The sequence below is a fragment of the Pagrus major genome, chromosome 12 (assembly GCF_040436345.1).
Source record: "Pagrus major chromosome 12, Pma_NU_1.0".
In the NCBI taxonomy this organism is placed as follows: domain Eukaryota; kingdom Metazoa; phylum Chordata; class Actinopteri; order Spariformes; family Sparidae; genus Pagrus; species Pagrus major.
This window is the reverse complement of record NC_133226.1, coordinates 5392937-5414754: the sequence shown is the minus strand read 5'-3', so window position 1 is coordinate 5414754 and position 21818 is coordinate 5392937. Positions and strand designations below refer to the sequence as shown.

Below are 21818 nucleotides of genomic sequence, written 5' to 3'. Positions count from 1 at the left end.
CCCTGTTGCCTGGTAACGCCTCCAAACTGACACAGTCTAGGGGAGAAGGAAAATTGCAGAGCCATTTTTTTAAATACATTAAATACGAGCCAAAGTTAAGGTAAATACGCTTTTGTATAGTTTGAAACGGAATAACTGAAAATGTAATTGCTATTATTTGCTGTTATCACATTCACTGCCATTAAAGCTCAACGTCAGTTAGGTGAAGTTGTAAATACCTGAGAATAATACATCCCCATGTTTATTTTACAGATTTAACACCTGAGCAGCAGATGATTTAGCTTACAGCGAAATGTCGGAGGAACTAACAGCCCCTGTTGGTGAAGAGGCTGAGAGCACACAGACAGCCTCACAGGACAACACTGAAGGTAACACGAGAGAGCACATGTAACGCCACTTATAAAGTCCTTCATTAATACTAACCTAGCTAGTTGAGGAAGTTGAAATAGAAACCAGAGAAGGCAAGTTGTGAAGAACTTGGTTGTGAATGCTGCCTGTTGAGAAGCTGACGCCAAATGTCCATTGCTGGCTGTGAAAACTTTAAATTGCGTCAGGAATATATGGAATATGTCGAATATTTTAAGGTTCTTAAAGAGCTGATGCTAAATACGCATTGGTGGCTTTGAACATTTTGAATAATGTCCAGAATGTATAAAAATGTAGCCAACCTGAGGTCCAGGCTGTTCCAGAGTCTCTCAATCACAAATATGCACATTGAGTGTATCTCATCTGTGCATCCACTGGCAAACACACACGTAACCTCTTACATTCAGTATATGAGAAATTTTATTAAATATGATTGGGAGTCAAAAACACCTGTGACATAGTCAAGTAATCCAGGATGTGGGAGGGACCTAGATTGAAGATGCTGATGTCCACCCCCTCACACCAACAGTGCACACACACACACACACACACACACACACACACACACACACACACACACACACACACACGTACGTATTACGTTCAGTACACTCGCAGCAGCAGCACTCTATTACACTACGCAAAGGGCCAGAGTTATTATATTCTCATGACACTCTTAATATGGGCCGCTGTGTTATGAGATAAATATCGTTGTTTTATGGAAAATCTCTAGAAAATTAAAAAAAAACAATGTTTACAGATCTGTAAAATGAGGAATTGCCTCAAAATAAAAGTGAGGTGGACATTCTGCATAATGAGGACTTTTATTTATGATACCACGATTACACTTTCATGATAATACTTAAGTAACATTTTGAATGTAGCATCTTTTAATGAATAGTTCTGCTTTGTGGCTTAACTATATTCCCTGATATGTCCTCTTACAAAGACAAATATAGAAACAATGTGCACACTTCCCTTTCTAGATTATTTTTTAGACACAACATGTTTCTCTGTAATTTATTGTTTACTAATTATGGGTAATATTATGGGTTTAGTCAATACTTTGCATTAAAAATCATATTCATAATCATTTTATTTTTAAAGTGATATTTAGTTTAATGCTTCAAGACAATCAGCTGAAGCCATCCTATTGGTGACAGGAGGTTCAACAGCTGGTGACAGGATGAGCCAACACTTTCAGGCTCTGGGGCTGAAACAGTTCACAAATCTGTCCCGCTGCAACATCAGCAATCTTGCTCAGCAACACTGGAGCGAAGGTCTCGATTCTGTCCAGAAGAACATTGAGCAGGTGCCTCTGTCTGACCTTTGTTTGGATAGACTGGACCATGTCATACCTGGTCGAGTGTTAGAAAGTGGCCTGATGTTCCACTGTTGAGAGAGCAGAGGATACCTGATCCAAAGTGGCCATTGAAACTTCAACAGACATTGCGCTGTCTCCTGGATGGCATGTTCAAGAGGGGGCGTTGAGGAAGCACTCAGAATCCCTGAAGGACTCGGGGAACAACCTCGATCACCACCTCTCGTGGAGAGAGTGTTTTGGAGCAAGAAAAGTCCTCATGCTTCTCTCAATGGATCTTGCCGTATTTCTGCGCAAGGCTGAGGAGTTTAGGATTTTTGTAGGTTTGAGTCATGAATATTAATTTTAGAAACCCATCAGAATATCACAGACATATGTAAAACCACTGTAATTTAAAGGTCCACTTGAAAGAAAGTGAATTTTTGAGTTTCATTCCCAACTGGTCAAATGGCGGCCAACCCGACCTACAATCCGAAAGCGGAAGTGTTTGCAAAGTTGGGAATGAGACTAGGAAATCAGACAATGTACGAATTGGACCTTAAAAAAATTTGTGTCAAATGTGACTGACTTGAAATAAGGAGGTATGGCTTCCCCTCGTTTTGTTGCAGACATTCACTGCCCACACCTGCAACAAGAAAGCAGATATGAAGTGCAGTTTTGTCTTATTTAGAGGATAAAATCAGCATTAACAATTTGCAGTTTAAGTCTTCTCAGTATTGTAGTCCTATCAGCATCAGAAGAGGCTGGACATCCTCATCATAGCCCTACAGTTCAAAATCCCAAAGGCTTCAAATGGAAACAAAACAGAAACTCTATAGTATGGTAGTATATTTTATGGTATTTTATTGTGTAGTGGTGGACTGTCTGTACTGTATGTGTCTCAGCAGCTTACCGTTCTCTCAGCGAGCTTTTGCTTTTCTCCTGAATGCGCATTGCACTGCCGTGAAAATTTGAATAATGTCAAAAATATATTAAATATGTTGAATATTTTAAGGTTTTTGAGGGGCTGATGCCATAGGCACATTTCTGGCTTTGAAAACTTTGAATAATGTCCAGAATATCTAAAAACTGTGAAATAATGTAGGGTTCGCTGAAAAGCTCGGGCCAAACTAAATTGGTGGCTCTAATTTATTGAAGTCTCGTCTGGAGACTTCCTAATAGTTGGGCGAGAATGAAGGATGGAAACTGCAATGCTTGCTTGAATTTGTGTTGAAAAGCAGCTGATGGCGTATGAAGAGATGTTACAGTGAGAATGAATCAAATACTGTCAATGGGACTGAAAAGTTGGAACATTTAAATATTTAAATGGAGTTTCTGGCTTGAAATATAATAGTGAAATATAGTTAAAATGTTGGGAAATTTGTGTGTGTGTGTGTGTGTATGTGTGTGTGTGTGCGTGTGAGTCCGTGCTTACGCATGCATCTTTGGCTGTGTGTGTGTGTGTACATGTGTGGTCATGTGTGCATGCTCACATGTGCATATTTGAATGCATTTATGTGTCTGTGTGTTTTTTCAGTATGTGTATCTGTCTCTCTGTGTTGGCCCAATTGTTCTCGGTTGCCACGGTGATGGTAACCAAGTTGGTCGTGGTAACGGACTGCGAGAGTTGATTTAATAGTGATTTTAGCCAAGGCTCTCCTCACATTATCATGCTTCTCCCTCAAAAACAGTAACTGCTATCACTCAAATAATGAAATGGTAGAAACTATGAGAGTCTTGTGAGCACTTTGTGAAATTATTGTGTGTGTATGGTCAAAAATGTGTCTCGTGGAGCAGTTCAGAAAAGTGGATGTCTTTGCCTGCCTCCAGATATTTTTCCTCTCAGTTTAATGTGACTTAATGCGGCAGTTGGTCGGTGTTCCTGTCATTTAAAAGCCCACCGAGCCAAAAGTTTTTGTCCGATTGCCTCCGGAGAACCACTGTAGCGATCAGCAGTCGGTTCCTAGTTGAGACGAACATTTTGGTGTTTGAATGGAATGAATACGTTGAAAAATGTGCCTCCAGCATTCACAACCAGTTAAAGCAGTTAAATTGAAGTAATGAATGAAGTTTCAGTGTAAGCATTTAAAGACATGTCAGATGGATTACACCCACTGAAAGCAGATGAATTCTCAGTCAAATAAGAATTAAAAGCAATGAAACTGAGTTGACGTGTAGCAGTAAAAGCAGACATGAAAAAAGTTGAAATGTCAGTTGATATGTTGGCAATGACACATTTAAACCAGCAGGTCTGAAAATAAAAGATCTGAAATAAAAATATTTTTTTGACATTAGTAACCTTGCCCCTGATCTATCATACACAAGAATAAAAATAATGTTTTTTTTACTGTCTTTTAGATGCAATATTAAAAAGTTTTGGAAACGCTCAATATTTGATGACTGAAAGCTGCGGTCAAATGTTTTCTCTCTCGCAGGATATGACAGTGAAAACCCAGTGATGGAGCAGGAGGCTGAGGAGGAATCTGACAAGCAGCTCTGTTCAGAGAAGAACTACGAGTATGAGGAGCTTCGCTCCAGACCGTTCATCACACCTGACTCTGAAATCCCAGAGAACCTCCTGCACCTCTCGTATCCTTCTTAAAAATGTTAAAAGTGGTTTATGATCAGCATTTGGACTGACTATAATAACGACCTCCCCAGGAAACTGAATATATGATATAAGACATAATAATAACAATACAGTATTAATACAATGTTGTTATATAGTGTTGTTAGTAACATAAATATACAGATGTATTGTGGTCAACAAGCAATTGTAATAATGATTATAAAAAGAGCTTTTGTAAAATAAAAAAAAAATAAAAAATATATCTTGTGTAAAGCCTCAGTGAATCTGATCTTGACCCTTAATTCATCCTGCACTCAGTCACTCCTTTGGTTATGACAGTGGCCGCAGGGGGAACCTGCAGCTGCTGGATGACAGAACTCTGATCTTTATAGCAGGAAACCTGCTCATCCTGCTGGATGTTTTCACCAAGGAGCAGAGATACCTCCGCTCCTGCAGTGGAGGAGGAATCGGCTCCATCACGGTAAGATGTTTTTTTTATTAATGATCATAGCATAGACCTACACTACACTGGCGACCATGCTGTAGTGTATGTAGCTTTTTGGACTATTTTTCCTCACTGTTTTAATCAGCTATTGGTTTAAACAGGAACTTCGCCAATTTTCCACCAGCTTTGTATCTAAGTTTGGTAGTATATGCAAATAAACAATGTTAAACTTCTTTTGCTTGCACCCAGAGTCCCCCACTCCTTTGCCAGCAGGTCTCGAGGTGACATGTTTGATGACGTGTTGTGTGTCGTGTGTCGTGTGTCAGATTTTAGGGCAGTTGTTTCAACTACAGATTCTTATTCCACGTTTTGTATGCTCACATCTACAGACACAAAGAGTATTATCACCCCTACCTCTTTCTCTTTTGGATCAAGAAATTCTGAAATGTTTTCAGAAACATATTTTAGTGTACTGTTTAACTGGAATATAGAAAGATCATGAACCAGAAGCGGCCATCATATTGTTTACATATCAAGAAAAGGGAGCCTGAAAAAACTCTGATCAAACCTTAAAACAAGGTGTGCCGATCAAATATAGTCCACTCCGAGCCAAAACCATGCACCGCCCAACTCGCAGTACGTCACCCATCAGCAGTTCTTCTTAAGAACTTCTGTAAAGGCAGATTGACCTGAACAATCTGCACTACCACAAAATGATATGTAACTATGATAGAAATGTGCACAGGCTTCACTGTGATAAATTGCTTATAGATGACTCAAACAAGTTGCAAGAGAATGATGATAGATTTTTATACTGTATGGAAATGAATGGCAATCAATTGCTTACTGTAACTATTGGAAAAAACAGAGAATGCAAGCCTGCACTTGAAAGCAGAACTGTTTATATGATTTCAGATTCAGGAGCTGAAATATGAAAAATCACTGGTGTGACTCTTTTTTGTATCATCTTTTGGACCTTTATTATTTTAGCTGACAGTAGAGAGATGAGAGGAGAGAAGGAGACTTTGCTTTATTGTATCCCTTCTACAGTGTACGTTTTATGCAATGTTATATTCACGATTGAAGTAGAGAGTTCTATGTATGCTTTTTTTATTATAAATTAATATTCTCCACATTGATTTGGAGCAAAAATACATTACTAATATTGTTTAAATATTTTGTCTTAATTTCGGTGTGTGTATGTGTGTGTGTGTGTGTGTGAAGGCACACCCTTGCAAGGAGTACTTTGCTGTAGCCGAAAAGGGACACTACCCTGACATCATAGTCTATGAATATCCCTCGTTACAGCCGTACCGCATCCTCAGAGGTAAATTTGACAAGGACGCATTGAGTTGAGCCCTTTTTTTCGAATGTTAAGTCTTTGTTTTACTGATGATCATGTTTTAACCTTCGTGTCTGTAGGCGGTACAGAGAAGGCGTATAGCTGTGTGGATTTTAGCAGTGATGGGAGGCTGCTGGCCAGTGTGGGGAGCGCACCCGACTACATGCTGACGCTGTGGGATTGGAAGCAGGAGGAGGTGAAACTGAGCTGCAAGGCAATTTCTCAGGACATCTACCGACTCAGCTTCTCCCCATACAACCCGGGTCTGCTCACATCATCAGGATCTGGACACATCAAGTAAAGGACACACTGAATCCTCCTAAAACCTCACTGGCAGCAGTGACTTCCTGGAGTCTTGTCACTGTGGGATTGCCCGGCAACTAGTGGGGACTCCAGGAAATCACTGCTCCCAGCCAAGAGATAGTCTGTATGTAAAACCACAGTGGTCACAGAAATGGCTTCAGATATCAGAAGATGAATGAATACACTGATATTAAATACAATATGTTTATCTTTTCAAATATGGTGAAAAAAAATCTTCTCTGCTTCTCTTTATCAGGTTCTGGAAAATGGAAGGCACCTTCACAGGTATGAAACTGCAAGGTCTTATAGGACATTTTGGGAACACTACAGCGACTGATATTGAGGGCTACGTGGGACTTCCTGATGGAAAGGTCTGTGCCCTGCTATTCTTACACACTTAGACTATTTTTTTTGTATGCAAGTCAGGAAGGTCCAGAAATGTATCAGACAAGACTGAGTGTACAGCCATGTTAGTGGCTCTGTGAGGCCATACACTGGCACAACTGTGCTAACGTCCGCTGCAAAGTCATGTGATCATCAAAGTTATCATGATTCATCCTGTGGAGGACGTGTGGCTTATTTGGCAGCAGAGCCTGTCAGTGAGAGAAATAACTATTATTGGCTGTTAAGCTAAGCCAATCAGTGCACTAGAAGGAAAATTTAGCGCTGTTTGTAGTAGTATCTGAATCTTCACCAGTACTATTTGCAACTTTTTACCATATTCTTGATCAGAAGTGGCAAAATAAGCGAGAGTGGTGTAAAAAAAAAAAAAAAACGCTGCTCTGGTTTCCATTTTAAAATGACAAATACAGACCACTGTGTCTGGGCCCTAAGAGCTATTCCACTACCATGGGTACAACATAGATTGGTAATATACAGATCTAAAATGTTGCAGTAAATAATAATTTATATGCCTAAGCAATGGTGACAGCGTTAATGGCAACAATGACAAGAAATTATAGACCGAAGTCAGATCTAGACCTTAAGGTTTGGAAAATAGTAGCATTGTGGAAAAATTATTTATTTTTTTATTTAATATATAAGTTCCACACAGTAGCTGTTCTGGAGCTTTCAGTTGCATTACATGATCAGCAGATCGAGATATCCAGTTGCCAGAGATGTTCAAATTTTGTGAGCACTCATTGATAAAAATATATGTAAGATATATGTACTGGGAGGACTTTCAAGCTCAAAAATATTTTTTCACACTCCGTCTCCCCCCGTCAGGTGGTGTCTGGCTCAGCCTGGGGCAACTTGCTGCTGTGGGAGGCGAACGGCATCAAGGTGGAGATTTGCCGTAAGGAGGGACGGAACTGTCACGCTGGGATTGTCCAGCCTTTTACCCTAGAAGATGGACAGCTGATGACGATTGGCTCTGATGGAGTGGTCCGGGTAAGATACTGCCAGTAACATAACTTTGTGCCTGTCAAATTTAAAGGATTAAAGAATAAGTCTGGCATTATTGTGTACTTTTAGTGTTGTAAATCACATGAAAAAACCAACAATGTTAACTGTCTCACAGTACTTTCTTAGATATTTGTTGCGTCAATACTGGAAATTTCAAGATAAAGTCCCAAAGCAACCAGAGATTGAAGAGAGCGGCAGGATTATTGCTTGGGGTTTTTTTGTCTTTGTTGTCTGGAAACCGAAATAATTTGACAGTTATTTGAACATTTAGAACATGAAGAATGTAAAATACAGCAGAAATAAAAGAAAATACAAAAATTAAGTTAGTTTAAAAAAGTGATTACAAAGTGAGATATATATCGAATTAGACAATATTTTCCTCACAGCCTTGAAGATGTCTAATTGAGACAGGGTTCTTCAGGGCAACTGAATCAGGAGCTGCTTAGTTTGAGGACAGAAAACTTTATTGAACAGATGCTTCAGCACTCCTTTTATCCCTTAGATATGTTACTTGCCATATCAACCTCTTTCTATGAGTAATGTATTTGATGTGAGTGACAGGTTGCAATCTGAAGAGGTTGTGTCTAGAATATATAGATAGATTTTGACCCTGCTTGGTATCCTAATAACCCTAATTGAGCAGGAGTAATGATCTGGATGGATATTGTCTGTAATAAGTTTCAATACAATCAGTATGACTTTGTAACCGCCCCTCTGCCCACTGCAGGGCTGGGACTTTGAGAGCATTGACATTGCTGACAGTAGCAGCGACAGCAGCAGGTTTGAGATGGAGCCGCTGAATGAAATGGTGGTGGGACACAATGTGTGCCTCTCCTCTATGGTGAAGAGCTCCGTGCCCGACTCCTACATTTGGTTTGCTCAGGTCAGAGGGCAAAAGTTCAAAGATTACCCATTCAAACCAATTGGGATACATAATCTCACCTTGAACAATCCTTCCAACCTGATCTCTAAACTTTTTCTTCTTGTAGGATTCCAGCGGAGCCATCTGGAAACTGGACCTTTCATTCACTTACACAGTGAGTTTCCCCGACACCTTAGATTTTATTAAGTGAGTAAGTTAGTCTCTGTTTACCTAAGCTTTAATGATGCAAAGTACTACAGTTGTATCAACACTACGTCAAGGTTTAGTCCTTATGATTAGACTGAACTGATTCTTCTACATAGACAGGCTGGCAGACATCCATAGGGGTTCCTTACACAATCATGGATTTTCTCATAAAAAACTATACTGCAAACCATATTGTATCACCACATGTTGTAATAAATGATGAGTGTGTAACAACATTGATGTGTGTCCTGTTTGTGCAGACTCCTGATCCAGAGTGCCTGTTTTCCTTCCACGCCGGGCCGATCCAGGGCCTGGACGTGTCGAGGAAATCCCACCTGATGGCCACCACCGCTGTCGACCGTGAGTCACACACATTTCCACGGCTGCACACATACTGCATGCAAACACACTATAACAGGGACTCTGTCTGTGTCTGCCCCTGCTCTCCAGGTTCAGTCAAAGTTTTTGACTACCTGGCAAAAAGAGAACTGACCACCAGTCGCTTCAATCAGGGTGGAACTGCTGTCCGCTGGGCTCCACCTTTGGTGAGTTTGAAAATGTATCATGCTACCACACACGATGTATACTGACAGAAAACTGACCTGATGTTCGTCTTTAGGTTGACCAGAGTGGAGGTTTACTGGTGACAGGCTTTGAGGACGGTGTGGTCCGGCTACTGGAGCTGTACAACCCTCAGAGACTGCATGTGGTCACCGGGCACAACCCCAAAGGAGATGCCAAGCTGCGCCTCAAACAGGCCTTCAAACCCCATAATGCCCCAGTCACTGCTGTTGCATATGAGCGAAATGGAGAGATCTTAGCCACGGGGGTAAGACCGTCTCTGGGAAAACTGTGATTTTGTCTATGAAAGCCAAAGGAAACAGCTGTTTGTCAAAATGCTTGTTTACTTTCATGAGCCACACTGTTGTGACTGTGCCTTTTCTTGCTATTGCCTTGCCCTCAATCTCATAACATCATTAAACACACATGGATTTCATTGGTTAAACTCTGTCATTTCTGACAATTATGCACTCAAAAAGCTTTTTTTCCATCACACAGCACTTTGCAAGGAGTAATAAAAGCACAAGGATTTCACAACCTGCTTTTGATGATATCTAAATTCATTCATTTCACCTTTCTGACCTCTCACCACCATCTTCCTGCCCAGAGCTCAGACAGCACTGTGTTTTTCTTCACTGTCGGAGAAAAATACAACCCCATCGGCTTTGTCCAGGTTCCCGGGCCGGTGCAGGCACTGGAGTGGTCACCTCATTCCCATGTAAGTCTGGTCGCCGACCCACTTCCACTCAAATGTCTCTGACAAAACATTTTTGATTCAACTGATTCCTTCTACATTTTACCCAGAGTGAAAACAGGCTGCTCATCCTGTGTCAGAATGGACACGTGGTCGAGGTGCAGAGTCCTGATCCAGAGGCCCAGAGGCCGGCCAAAACCTTCCAGCTGCCTGAAATGCCCAGCAGATATTTCAGGTTCAGGAGCATTAAATCTCAAATTAAGGTCTGAGCTTGGTCTGCCTTCACTTTAGTTTGTTGGGTTTTAATAGTACACACACCTTTTAATGACTTTGTTTGTAATTTGCATCATAATGGCTCCTGGTCTCCTCTCTACACTTGTCTGTCATTCAAATATTTTTCTCTCCTTTATTTCCTGGTGTTGGGAGGATTGCTGCATGATAACTAACTCCATTTCAGTTTCAGACCATTTGTGTGTTTTTGTGTATTTCAGAGAGAGGAGGAAATCGCAAGACGTTGCGCTGTAAAGGAGAAGAAGAAGAAAGAGAGAGAAGAGAGGATGAAAGACTCAAAGCAGCTGGATGCAGAGGAAGAGGAAGAAGAGGAGGAGGAAGAGGAAGAGTTGCCTACTATCTACATCCCCAACCCTCCGAGTCCTCTCTACTGTGGCTTCTACTCCCAGCCTGGACAGTTCTGGCTCTCCATGGTACACACACACACACACAGAAACAACATTTTCAAATGATACCCAGCCCCAGAGTTTAGAAGAATAACTTAATGATGTTCCTCCTCGGGGTGTCAAAAGGCATTCTGGGAGATACAGAACATGAGATGGTGAAGCTATATTAGGTAAGGTGTATTTCTCCATTGTCTCTCCCTTGCAGGGAGGCTTCGACTCAGGTTTCTTGTATCACTGTAAGTTCTCTGAGGAGCAGGACCAGGACCCAAAACAAAGACAGGATGAGCCCTTTGACTTCCTGCCTATCCAGAATGCGGACGAGGACCCTATTTGCTCCATCACCTTCAGGTAAACTACCAAATTAGTTTTCTTTATATCAGCAATGGATCAAATGACTGAATTTTGCCTCTTTTTAGCCCATAGTTTTGGTTTCACAGCACATTTACTGCCCAGTTCAGTCTCTTATCAACCCTGTTTTCAACAGTAGCAGGAAGCTATTTTCAGCATACAAGCTCTGATAACCCACCGTACACCACCAACAGCAGGCAGACAGACAAAGATGGCCAATAGCTGGTGAAGAAAGTGGAACATTTAGCAGCTAAAAACCCAGATATTTTTCATCTTAGTTGGTGTCGACCAGAGCAAACAGGAGTTTTTTCTGCCACCTAGTGGCCAAAAATCATTTAATGCAGCTTTAAAACTATAAAGAGTCATCACATGGAGACTGTTAACTTTTTAAGAGGTAAACTTTAGAATTGAAACTTTACATGTGTAAATTTTGCCTGTCCTGCTGTTTCGTAGCTCCAACAGACAGCTGCTGCTCTGCGGCATGCACTCAGGTTGCATCAGGGTTTACCCCCTGCAGCCTGACGACCAAAGCCTCACCTCTATGCAGGCCTACTGGGCTCTCAGCGTCCACGACAACCAATACGGGCACCTGTGGCACATTTGCTGTGGCCACGACGACCACTTTGTGCTGACGGCGGGAGATGACGGGAACATCTTCTCCTTCAGCCTGCTCCCTCCAGAGGAGCTACAGAAAGGCCTGCAGAGGAAAAGGGCCAAGGTTCCTTCACCCCGGGTCAGTCCACATATTACCAACATTTTATTTTTCCTAGTGTTTGGTCAGTCCACTGGTTTATCATCACACTCCTATAATACTGTAATACTGACTCATTGTGGACAGTTTAAAAGCTAATGATCAAAATCGATACAGCAGAACCCGAGTACCTGTTTATTCCACACATTCTTCTTCCTTTTTCGAAACCTGGTGCCTTGCTTGGGCCAACCAATGAGCTCTTCCAATATGAACCAGGCGAGGCAGAGTGCAAGTGAAGTGTGAGCAACGTGAAAAATATTTTGCAACATATTTCTGCCATTATGTATTTCATTCAGGAACAAACAACAACACTACAGTTTGCACATTTTGTAAGCCAGTGGGTTTACAACTACTTAATTTGCCATAGACAGAGGAGCAGATGGTGATTGTTGTTAAAAAGTTTGTACTGACTGTTTTAATGGATTATTTGTTGTTTTTTTATGAATATTTTCCAGATTTTTAGGTTTTCATCCAGATTAAAATTAATTTAAAAGGAATCTTACAGTTCATGCGGCCGTTTACAGGTCTCAGGCATTTGAATGAGGTCTAAACTGTCACAGCTGTCACATGTTTGTCATCACAACAGTTTATGGACAGTATAGTGCAGGTTGGTCAAAGGGGTGGTTGTAGCTGAATGACGATGAAATAGAAATATCTTGTTTACATGTTGTTCCGATAACAGGTTGGTCTTGAGAATGAGGCATTAGCCCAGGACATTGAGGACCCAGCAGCCTACAGGTGACTGTGAATAATTTGTTTAGGAATAATTTGGTCCTCCTCTTTGTCTCTGTCACTCTATTCTTGTCCTCTGTTGTCTCTTTCTGTGTCTCCATTCATGAAAATTATTTGTACAGTAGAGAACAGTATTTTATTCTGTATTTTTTATTGGGATTTCAGACATTTAGCAACATCGTATCACTGTAAGTCAAGAAAATCATGAAAGTTTTATGTCATCTAACTTTCTCACCCCTAACTCCCTCCAGTATAGAGACAGCTAAGCAGAAGCTGGAGAAGGACCGTCTGCGTCGGGAGGCCGAGCTGAAGATTGCGGCGAAGCAGAAGAAGCTGGCTGAGCTCCAGAAGAAGTTCAAACAGCTGCTGAACAACAACCAGAGTCTGTCGGAGCACGTTCGTCTGAAACCTCAGGTAAAGACACACAAAGCTGGGCCACTCACAGTCATCCAGTTTGAGTGTTAATGTATTTTTTTGCCATTGTAGCTGCTGTATCTAGTGAAGTTTTAGAATAAAACTAAAAGACACACCCAAAACCAGGAACTACTACCACTACAGATCTCACTGCCCACAGAAGCCCACAGCTGTCTTCTCGGTCACCACAGGCTGACTGGTATCACAAATCCCATTATTGCTCTGTTCAGTTGGCACAAATATTATTATTTGGAAGCATGGCTTACTTATTTGAGGTGGAAGATCCTACCTTTTTTTGCAAGTGTGTGTATGTCCTATGACACGTTTAACTTAAGCTAGGGTTTAGGTAAACATGCGCTCTTATGCACAGGTGGAGGTAACAAGTGTCAGTCCTCAAAACTGCATTCAAATTATTTCCATGACCATAGTAGTTAACAAAAAGGTTGGCTGTGGAGGAATGTGTCCTGCTGCATCTACTGGACAGGAGGAAAACAAAAATAAATATATATCACATATATGGCCATACATATGGACATGTTCAGCTAAAGCTTTATCAAACTGGTTAGCAGTGGTCATTTTGAGCAGAAGTGAACCCAAACAGAAGGGCTCAGCTTTCTCTTGGTGATACTTGTTATAGTGCCCGCAGACTGCAATGCTCAGACTGCAGATAACTCAGCTACTTGCATGGACCATGTTTCTGCCCTTACTGTCAGACATACTATCAATAGGGAGATTAGGGATTAAGTCTCCAGGGAATGAATGTATGTAAATGCAATGTCTTCAGTTGTGTGTGTGTGTGTGTGTGTGTGTACGTGTGTTTGTGTGTGTAGGAGCTGCAGCTGGACCACCGTTTCAGTGAGCAGGTAGAGAGGGTGAAGGCCCAGCGAGTGAGGGAGGTCAGGAAGCACATGGGCTGGGAGGAGGAGCGCTGCAACATAGCACTCAGCAAAATACAGGACTGGTACTGATGAAACACACACACACAAACACACACACACACAATAATTATGGTATGTTAATCATTTTATTTAGAAACTTTTGTTAAGACTTTAGTAAATAAGTTTTAGTTTTGTAGTTTACTGCACATGTTTCAGCTGAGTTTATAGTGAAACAGAAAGGTTTTTGACGTCAGACAGGTTGGGTATTTCCACGTGTTCTTGCATGGTTTTGTGTGGGTAATTATATACTTGGATATAAAATAATGTTTATAAACCATCATCCCTTCTTTAAAATCACTGAATATGTATATATGAGTTTAAATGCTCTACCTGACTGAGGTTTGGAGTTGGTAGAGGTTCAGAGATGAAGTAAGCCAGCCTCCAGAATGAAACACTCACCTGCATTTTTTCAGGTTCAGGGACTCTCTGGAAGCCGTGGTCACTGTGGTCGCAATCAGGACCGACCACAGAGTCTCCACCTACCATCTGCCGGTGCTCACCGAGCTTTCAACCCAGCCTAGACATCAGAGCAGACCTGACAGAGATTTAGCTGCTGCACCAGAACTCAGAAGATCCAGAGCTGAACCTGCAAATGACAGCAGCAAATTAGAAGGTAAGAAAGTGTCTGTATGTTCGTTTCACCTGTCAAAGACATGTGTGACCTGTCACCTGTGTGTATACTCCAGAGGAGGAGGTGCTGCGCCAGCCGAAGGCTCGACCAGCAGGCATAAAGCTCGGATTTCGGCAGCTTGAGAGGCTCCGAAAGGTTGCAGAGAAAGCTGAACAAGCTCGAGCCAAGATAGAGAAGAGGAAGCAGGAATGGGCCCAACTGTGAGAATAATCACCTCAGTTCACTGGGCTCAAATTAGATTTAAGTGGCATTCTGTGTTGTCTTTCATGCTCATCGTGTTTCCTGTGTTCTTCTGTAACTATTGTGATGCTGGTGTAAAACTGTGATGGATTGTTGGTCTCTCAGTTATGCAGAGAAGCCAAGTGAGGACTGCGAGGATCCACAGGATGTGCAGGCCATACGTGAAGCCGAAGAGAACATAGGGGACTTGAAGCTGAAGTCTGCCAAAGACTTCATGGTGCCCAAACACTTGAGGATGAACACTGAGAGGAAGAGAGCACAGCTGATAGGCCTGGAGGAAAATGTACATGCAAACACACAGAAACACACACATACGGATCTTAAAGGTCCCTTATTGTGCTCAGTCTCATGTTCATATTTTTATCTTGGGTGACAATTTGTTAACGTCACCATTAAGAAACTGTGATGGGTATTTCTCACAAACAAATAATTGAGTAATATTGACAGTAATCAACCAATGAATCCATAATGAAAATAACATTATAGTTGAAAGTACAATAGCTATACGAGGCAAGATTTTATGTGAAATTATACTTGTCTCTTCCTCTTAAGAGAGAGGAAGAGAATTAAATTTGGTTGATTAATTAATTATTTGATCAGAAATTGTATTCATTTCGATCAATTTGTAATTTATTAAGAAAACACTTCTCTAGTGTGAGGATTTGCTTTTTGGTTCAGTTTTATGTCACTGGAAAATGAATATCTTCGGGTTTTGGACTGTTGGTCAGACAAAAATAAAATAAAAACAAAATAAATTGGGGTCTGGAAACCTGATGGGCATTTCTCCCTTTTCAGAAAGTTAATAGAATAAATCATTAAAATAAAAAATATATATAAACTACTTTGAAGATGAAAAGAACATTAGTTGCATGAATAGCAGATTCATTTAATAACTCCATCTACCCCTTCAGATCCGTGGGAAGCAGACGGAGATGAATGGACGGATCATGGCGCTGCGGGACTCCAAGGTTCGCCTGGTGTCTCAGTTGCGCGATCAGGCTCAGCAGGTTCAGAGGGTCCAACAGCGTCTTGCAGCCCATCTCCACCGCCCTCCACCCAACCTGCCCAATATACTACCAGAGGAAACCCCAGAGAAGAGGCTGCGCTACAGCAAAGCCACCCTGGAGCGATACCAGGTTCTGAGGGAAAAGAGGTACAGGAACCTGGTTTTAGTTTGATCCAAGACCAAGTCCAGACGCAGACTAAAGTTGGAGTTTAAGTGATCATGTGACTTAAACCCATCTTACACAGCTAAGCTAATGACAGAGCAAGAGCCCCAGATTGTTCTCAGTGTTTTTTTTATTCTCAAACAGCCTCCAGACCATGGAGCAAGACGAGCAGGAGGGAGTTACAACTCTATTGGAGCAGCTGGAGAAACTTATGGAAGGAGAGGAGGGAAAAGAGGAGGAGAGAGAAGAGGAAGGGACTCCCAGCCTGTCAGCTTCATCTTTAACCAGAGAAGAAGAAGAGACGGCTGTGGAGGAAGGAGTAGAGCTGAGCAACCTGGAGGAGGAGCTCCAGATGGAGGAGGAGATCAGACTGCTGCACGAGCAGGACTGTTTGCTGGAGCAGGTCTGTTATTTTGAAATGATGAATCTTTGATCAAAACATTTTGAATGTGTAATCGTTAAAACATATCTCCTGGAATCTACCGGACATCTCAAAAGGATGATGTTTAATGTGTAATGTTTTTTTAAATGATCAGATGGAGACCTCAGTGTGTGAGTTTGATGCAAAGCTCCGGCTGCTGCATCATGAGAAGCTGCGTCTGGACTGGCAGCTGAAGCAGGCCGACCTCTGTCAGCTGACACTCTACCAGGAGCTGGTGCTCCTCAAGGAGTTCGAGAGAAAGGAGGAAAGCCTGCAGGAGAAGCTCAACGAACAACTTAAGGAGGAGAGCAACATAAAGGTGGGAGACAGTTTTTCTACCTGTGATGTTCACAATAGGTTTCAAAAGGTTTCACTTCAATTCAAGATCACCTTTTCGACATGATACAAGAATTTTAGTGGTGGTAAGTAACTGAGTACATCTGATCAGATACTGTACTTAAATGCAAAGCTTTTAATTCCACTGCATTTGTCTGTAGTTACTAGTTGCATTTCAGATTAAGATCATGCATAAAAACATGTGATGAGCTTTTACATGGATGCATCAGTTTTTTAACAATCTCATATTATGTGATAATATATCAGTTTCTATACTTTAACTGTTGATTGTTTGAGAAGGATTTTGCATGCAGGACTTCCACTTGATGAAATATTTTGTGTTGTTGGTACCTCCACTGGAGAATTTGAGTCTGACTTTGGTGCACCCAGTAGTAGTTCTCACAAGTTAAAACCTATGCCATCAGTCAAAATGACATCAAATCAGTATTTACTTAACACTCCATTCATTACCCTCACATGTGTTCTCCACCTCACTCTACCTGCAGCTCATCCCCTTGTTAGCTTAGTTTGTATTTAAGTCCAATCTTTAGTTCAGTCTTTGTCGAGTCATCTGTTGTGTGATCCCGGATAAATCTTCATCCATTGCACTTTCTGCCTGCCCTCTTCTGCATTTGGGTCCACCTTCTCTGCAATCGTCTTTCAGTCATCTGTCTGTCTCGTGTGTGTTTGTAATTTACATTTTAATCAACTCAGGTGTCACCACAGGCTGCGTATTGGCTCACGTTCCAATCACACAATACATTTGTAAATGCTAGCCAATGCATATTTATATATTATATGCTATGCTATATGCTATTATATTCTATGCTATATCGTTAGGCTATATCACGATACTGAAAATTTGTGTGATGGGCTCTGAGTGCTGCCAGAACACAGGTGACCTACACTTAATACTGTGCCTGAAAGCATCCCGTATATAGAGACAGACAGGGCAACTGAAGGTGCTGCTGTGTAAGCACGATAACAATGTGTGTGTATGTAAATGCAGGTGATTTCCTTCCTCGGATGGCTGTTAATAGATCCTCATGTACTATGTTCAATGCTCCCCTCTCTCTCTCCTGACAGAGTAAGATGGAGGAGTGTAATGAAGAGCTGGAGCTGACACAGGGAGAGATAGCCAAGCTGGAGGAGAGAAAGAAGGCCGTGACTGCTGCCTTCCAGGCTTTGCTGGGTGAGGAGAACAAGTTTGAAGAGGATCTGACCAAAGTCTTCAAGAAGAAGATCAAACGTGTGAAGAAGAAGGAGCAAACGGCAAGTAAAGGTGAGGTGAAGGAACATAACTGTACAATGTACAATGTGCAATGCTGTCTGTGTGTCAGTTTGTCCCTCTGTCCTTCATGATCCAAATGTGTGTTTGCAGAAAAAGAGGAGGAAAGTGATGAAGACGATTACTGGGATGTTGGTGACTATCATGACAGTGATACAGATGAGGAAGAAGCTGCTCTGGACGACAGTGTTTGCCCTCCAAGTCAGTATTGTGGGAGAGAAAGCATTCAGATCTTTCACTTTTCACAGTGAAGTGGAAACTTTTAATTCTTAACTGTGTCGCAGTCGGGTGCTACAGGATGTTTCAAAGCATTTAACATAAAACCCAGAAGAAATGTCTTCACCCATCTACAATTTACCTGCTGTGAGAAGATATGATTTGAAAAAAAAGCCAAATAATTACCTTTATCTCTATAAATGTGTGGTAACTACCTAAATTTGGTTTAGCCTGGCTGCATCTTTTCTCATCACGAATGTTGAACTGAAGTAGGTTCATGCATACTTCACGTATGGATGAACCTACTTATGTGCGCCCGCCTGTAGCTACTGTGTTTATTGTGTCACATTATATTACTATTATATTCGTTTAACTGTAAGTATGAATGTGTATGTGTGTGTGTGTGTGTGTGTGTGTGTGTGTGTGTGTGTGTGTGTGTGTGTGTGTGTGTGTGTGTCTCAGATTGTGATCCCGACCTGTTTAAGGAAACACTGCAGCTGCGTGAGCGTCGGCTGGACCTGGAGGAACTGCTGGCAGAGAAGAAGAAGAGTGCTGAAGCTCTGAAGACAGAGTGTGACACCCTCGTCAAGAAGGTTGTACTCAGCATTTCGTCATTCTGGCTTCTCATTTTCAACACTCATGTTTATGTTACCATGTGCTCATTTTGTCTCACATCCTGATGTTTGTGTGTGGGTTTTTTTTTTTTCTCGGCTCTGCAGGAGAAATCTTTAAAGAGCAGGTGGAAGGAAGCAGAGGACGACATGGACAGAGACAAACAGCAAAAAATGAATGAACTGGACGTGGTGGTTCCTCTCAGACTGAACCAGGTAAATCAAATATTTTGATGATTGAGGAGAATTCTTGATGTCATTAGGAATGTTTAAAAGCTCTTATAGTGCTGTGCATTGGTTCCCGCTGACTGCCTTTCTGCCATTATATTTCACTGGAGGTGTTCCAAGCTGTTTCAGGTGTTTCAAGCCCAAAGAAAGCATAGACAGGTGAAAAAGAGGCCTAATTCACAACCACACAACCCTATCATTATTTTTGAGCAGATCTCAAGAAAAAACAAGCCCAGATTAGCCAGAAACCAGAGCAGTGGAATGGTATCCTGTAATTGGTGCCAGTCTAATTCCCTCATTTTATAATCTCATGCAATTACTCTCTGTCCCTTTCTGCTCCTTCCACATCTCCACTTGTCTGCCAGATTGAGTTTGTCAGTAATGGCTCGGTGCCATCTGACCTGAGCCCAGCGTTGTTGCTGGACAAGACAGAACTGAGCCGGCTACAGGAGCGCACCGATCAGTTGAGCCTGGAGAAGAGCGAGCAGAGAGATCTGTACTGTCAGGCCCGCCAGCAGCACGTCAGGCTCCTTCATGACCGCAAGTACATGGACGCCAAGATCCAGGGTAAGCTCTGTACAAGCCAACATACCATCCTAGAAGAGCTCGAGCTCAGCACCAGCTTAACCTGAAACCTCTGATGATGTGTGAGATACAATGTGTCAGATGTTTCATGAGATACAACAGATGAAAACAAATCCAGATTTTTGTTAGAGAAAGTCTTTCTACCGAAGGGTTGCAAAGCAAACCTCTCCTACTGGTTGTGGGATCACTGACAGTGCCAATATGTGACATTCTTAGATAGTGATCTGTGTGTTGGTGTGTGTCTTTATGTGTGCTGCTGTAGGCCTGGAGAAGCAGTGCGACCAGCAGATGATGATGAAGTTTGGGAGGCTGGTGGATCTGGAGGGTCTGATGACGCTGTCGGGGAGCAGGGCGCTGGAGGAGCTCAAGCAGGAGAAACTCCTCAGAGAAGCTGCATACGCCAAGGAAATCAAACAGTGGGATGTATGCTGACCCTGTGTGTGTGTGTGTGTGTGTGCGTGTGTGTGTGTGTGTTTCTGTGTGTGTGAGTGTGCGCACACTTTGGCGAGTGTGAGTCATCTGAACCACTGCCTTGTTTTGCTCGTTGATTGTTTTAAGACTCTTTTTTTTTAACAACTCAGATTTTGGAATAAGTTTAAGTTTGTTGATATTTTTTTCTGAATGTGTGTGTGTGTGTGTGTGTGTGTGTCTGCTTGTGTGTGACATTCAGGCAAAGGTAGACGAGGCGCGTCAGGCTCTGACGGAGGTGACCAGGTGTAACACAGAGTGTCTCCTCAGCATGACGAGGCTCCTCGACCAAAAGAAAGAACTGGAGAATAAACTCAACGCGAGGCAAAAGAAAAAGGTTATTTCTCTTCATTTTATACAAAACATTAATCAAAGCTTGGATCCACAATGTTATTAAGACATAATATAATTTATATAATATGACACTGGTTATATCGGCTTTTTAAGGTCTGATTCATGTAAGCAGCCAGTAACAGCCTCTGTCAAAACAGAATTTCAGGTACCTCCTGAACCTGCAGGGGGCGACAGTTGATTTTTTTTTTTACATGAGGGGTAGAAGAACAAGCTACTGTAACAGATGACACAGTGCTCTGATATATCACCTAATTAAGTGGTTATTGCTAACGTTTTAGCAAACACATTTCACATCCATTATCCATTTTCCTCACCAGTTAATGGCTAACTTTGTCCGTCTGTAGAGAGATTCAGCAGTTATTTTAAGAGCTTGTGAGTATGCTTCAGTAGACGTCTCTGCAACACAGTACATAGACGTCTTTGACGTTAAGTCAGCACTGTTGTTTCTTCACACTCTGTGAACGATGTTATTCATTTTTTGGAATGTTTTTAACAGAATTTCTGGTCATATCCTACGTATTGCCCCTTTAACACTCAAATACTCACATTGCCAGTAAGTAAAGAGGATTAAAACAAAACATGAATAACACAAATGTCAGAAATGCTGCTGGTCACAGGTGTACTGAACAAGGAAGGTGCATACTGAACCGACCATCCTGTACCGAATGAATCAAGAGGATACATGTACGGTTACACCTCTACTGATGAGGTGTATGAACGTGTGTGTGTTGTTTGTGTTTGTCAGTCTGTCTGTCCTCCTGTTCTTGGACTTAGACTTTATTATTTACGGGGGGGAATTCTTTTACACAGCATCGTACCCATCATACATGCAACAGACTGTTCACTGCATGCCTTCACAGCTGTCTGTTTGTGTGTATTCAGGGCCAACAGTTCCAGGATTACAGGAGACGTGTGGACCAGGAGGCGATTCAGAGGCTTCAGGAGCTGGTGAAAACACAATCGCAGGAGGCCGAGGACCTCAGGAGAGAGATCTACCACCTCTCCCTTAAAGGGGTCCACGTCCTGCCCCCCAACCTGGCCCCGAAGAACCGGCTCACCCCTTTGCTCACCAAGGCACACCACACCCACACGGGCAGACAAGGACCAGGTCGTCCTTCCCAACAGCTTAAAGCACAACAGTCACCCATCAAACAAGGAGCTAATTAACTGAGGACACACCAGAAAAACACATACAGTTTGTGAGAGAACTCTGCTCAGTGACAGCACTTCCTTGTGAATTATTGTTATTTTTATGATTAAATTAAATTGATTGAATATACTTCAGTTTTTTGACTACTGTGCTTATTCATTCAAAGTCTCAAATGAGAGGTATTTGTCTTAACTGAAAGCTTTCT

At 41.9% G+C, this 21818-nt stretch overlaps 1 protein-coding gene across 1 annotated transcript; it reads left to right on the top strand.

Moving 5' to 3' along the window:
* Positions 1-292: 292 nt before the first annotated feature.
* On the top strand, positions 293-21630 carry LOC141006214 (cilia- and flagella-associated protein 44). Its single transcript, XM_073478362.1, has 34 exons — positions 293-368; positions 4123-4255; positions 4554-4716; positions 5905-6007; positions 6103-6319; positions 6582-6696; positions 7553-7717; positions 8460-8615; positions 8722-8769; positions 9062-9161; positions 9252-9346; positions 9421-9630; positions 9970-10080; positions 10167-10319; positions 10548-10760; positions 10939-11081; positions 11535-11814; positions 12515-12570; positions 12816-12978; positions 13809-13939; positions 14330-14529; positions 14603-14747; positions 14893-15070; positions 15699-15940; positions 16101-16359; positions 16493-16696; positions 17800-17995; positions 18095-18202; positions 18680-18810; positions 18937-19044; positions 19422-19623; positions 19904-20064; positions 20312-20446; positions 21346-21630. The coding sequence occupies exons 1-34, from the start codon at positions 293-295 to the stop codon at positions 21628-21630; spliced, it is 5385 nt and encodes a 1794-aa protein (XP_073334463.1).
* Positions 21631-21818: the final 188 nt, after the last annotated feature.

Excerpts from the sequence above, each read along its gene's own strand:
- LOC141006214 (XM_073478362.1), top strand. The coding sequence starts at position 293 with ATGTCGGAGGAACTAACAGCCCCTGTTGGTGAAGAGGCTGAGAGCACA. Across the intron at positions 10,320-10,547 it reads GCATTAAATCTCAAATTAAG|AGAGAGGAGGAAATCGCAAG; the intron begins GTCTGAGCTTGG and ends TGTGTATTTCAG. Across the intron at positions 17,996-18,094 it reads GGAGCAAACGGCAAGTAAAG|AAAAAGAGGAGGAAAGTGAT; the intron begins GTGAGGTGAAGG and ends GTGTGTTTGCAG.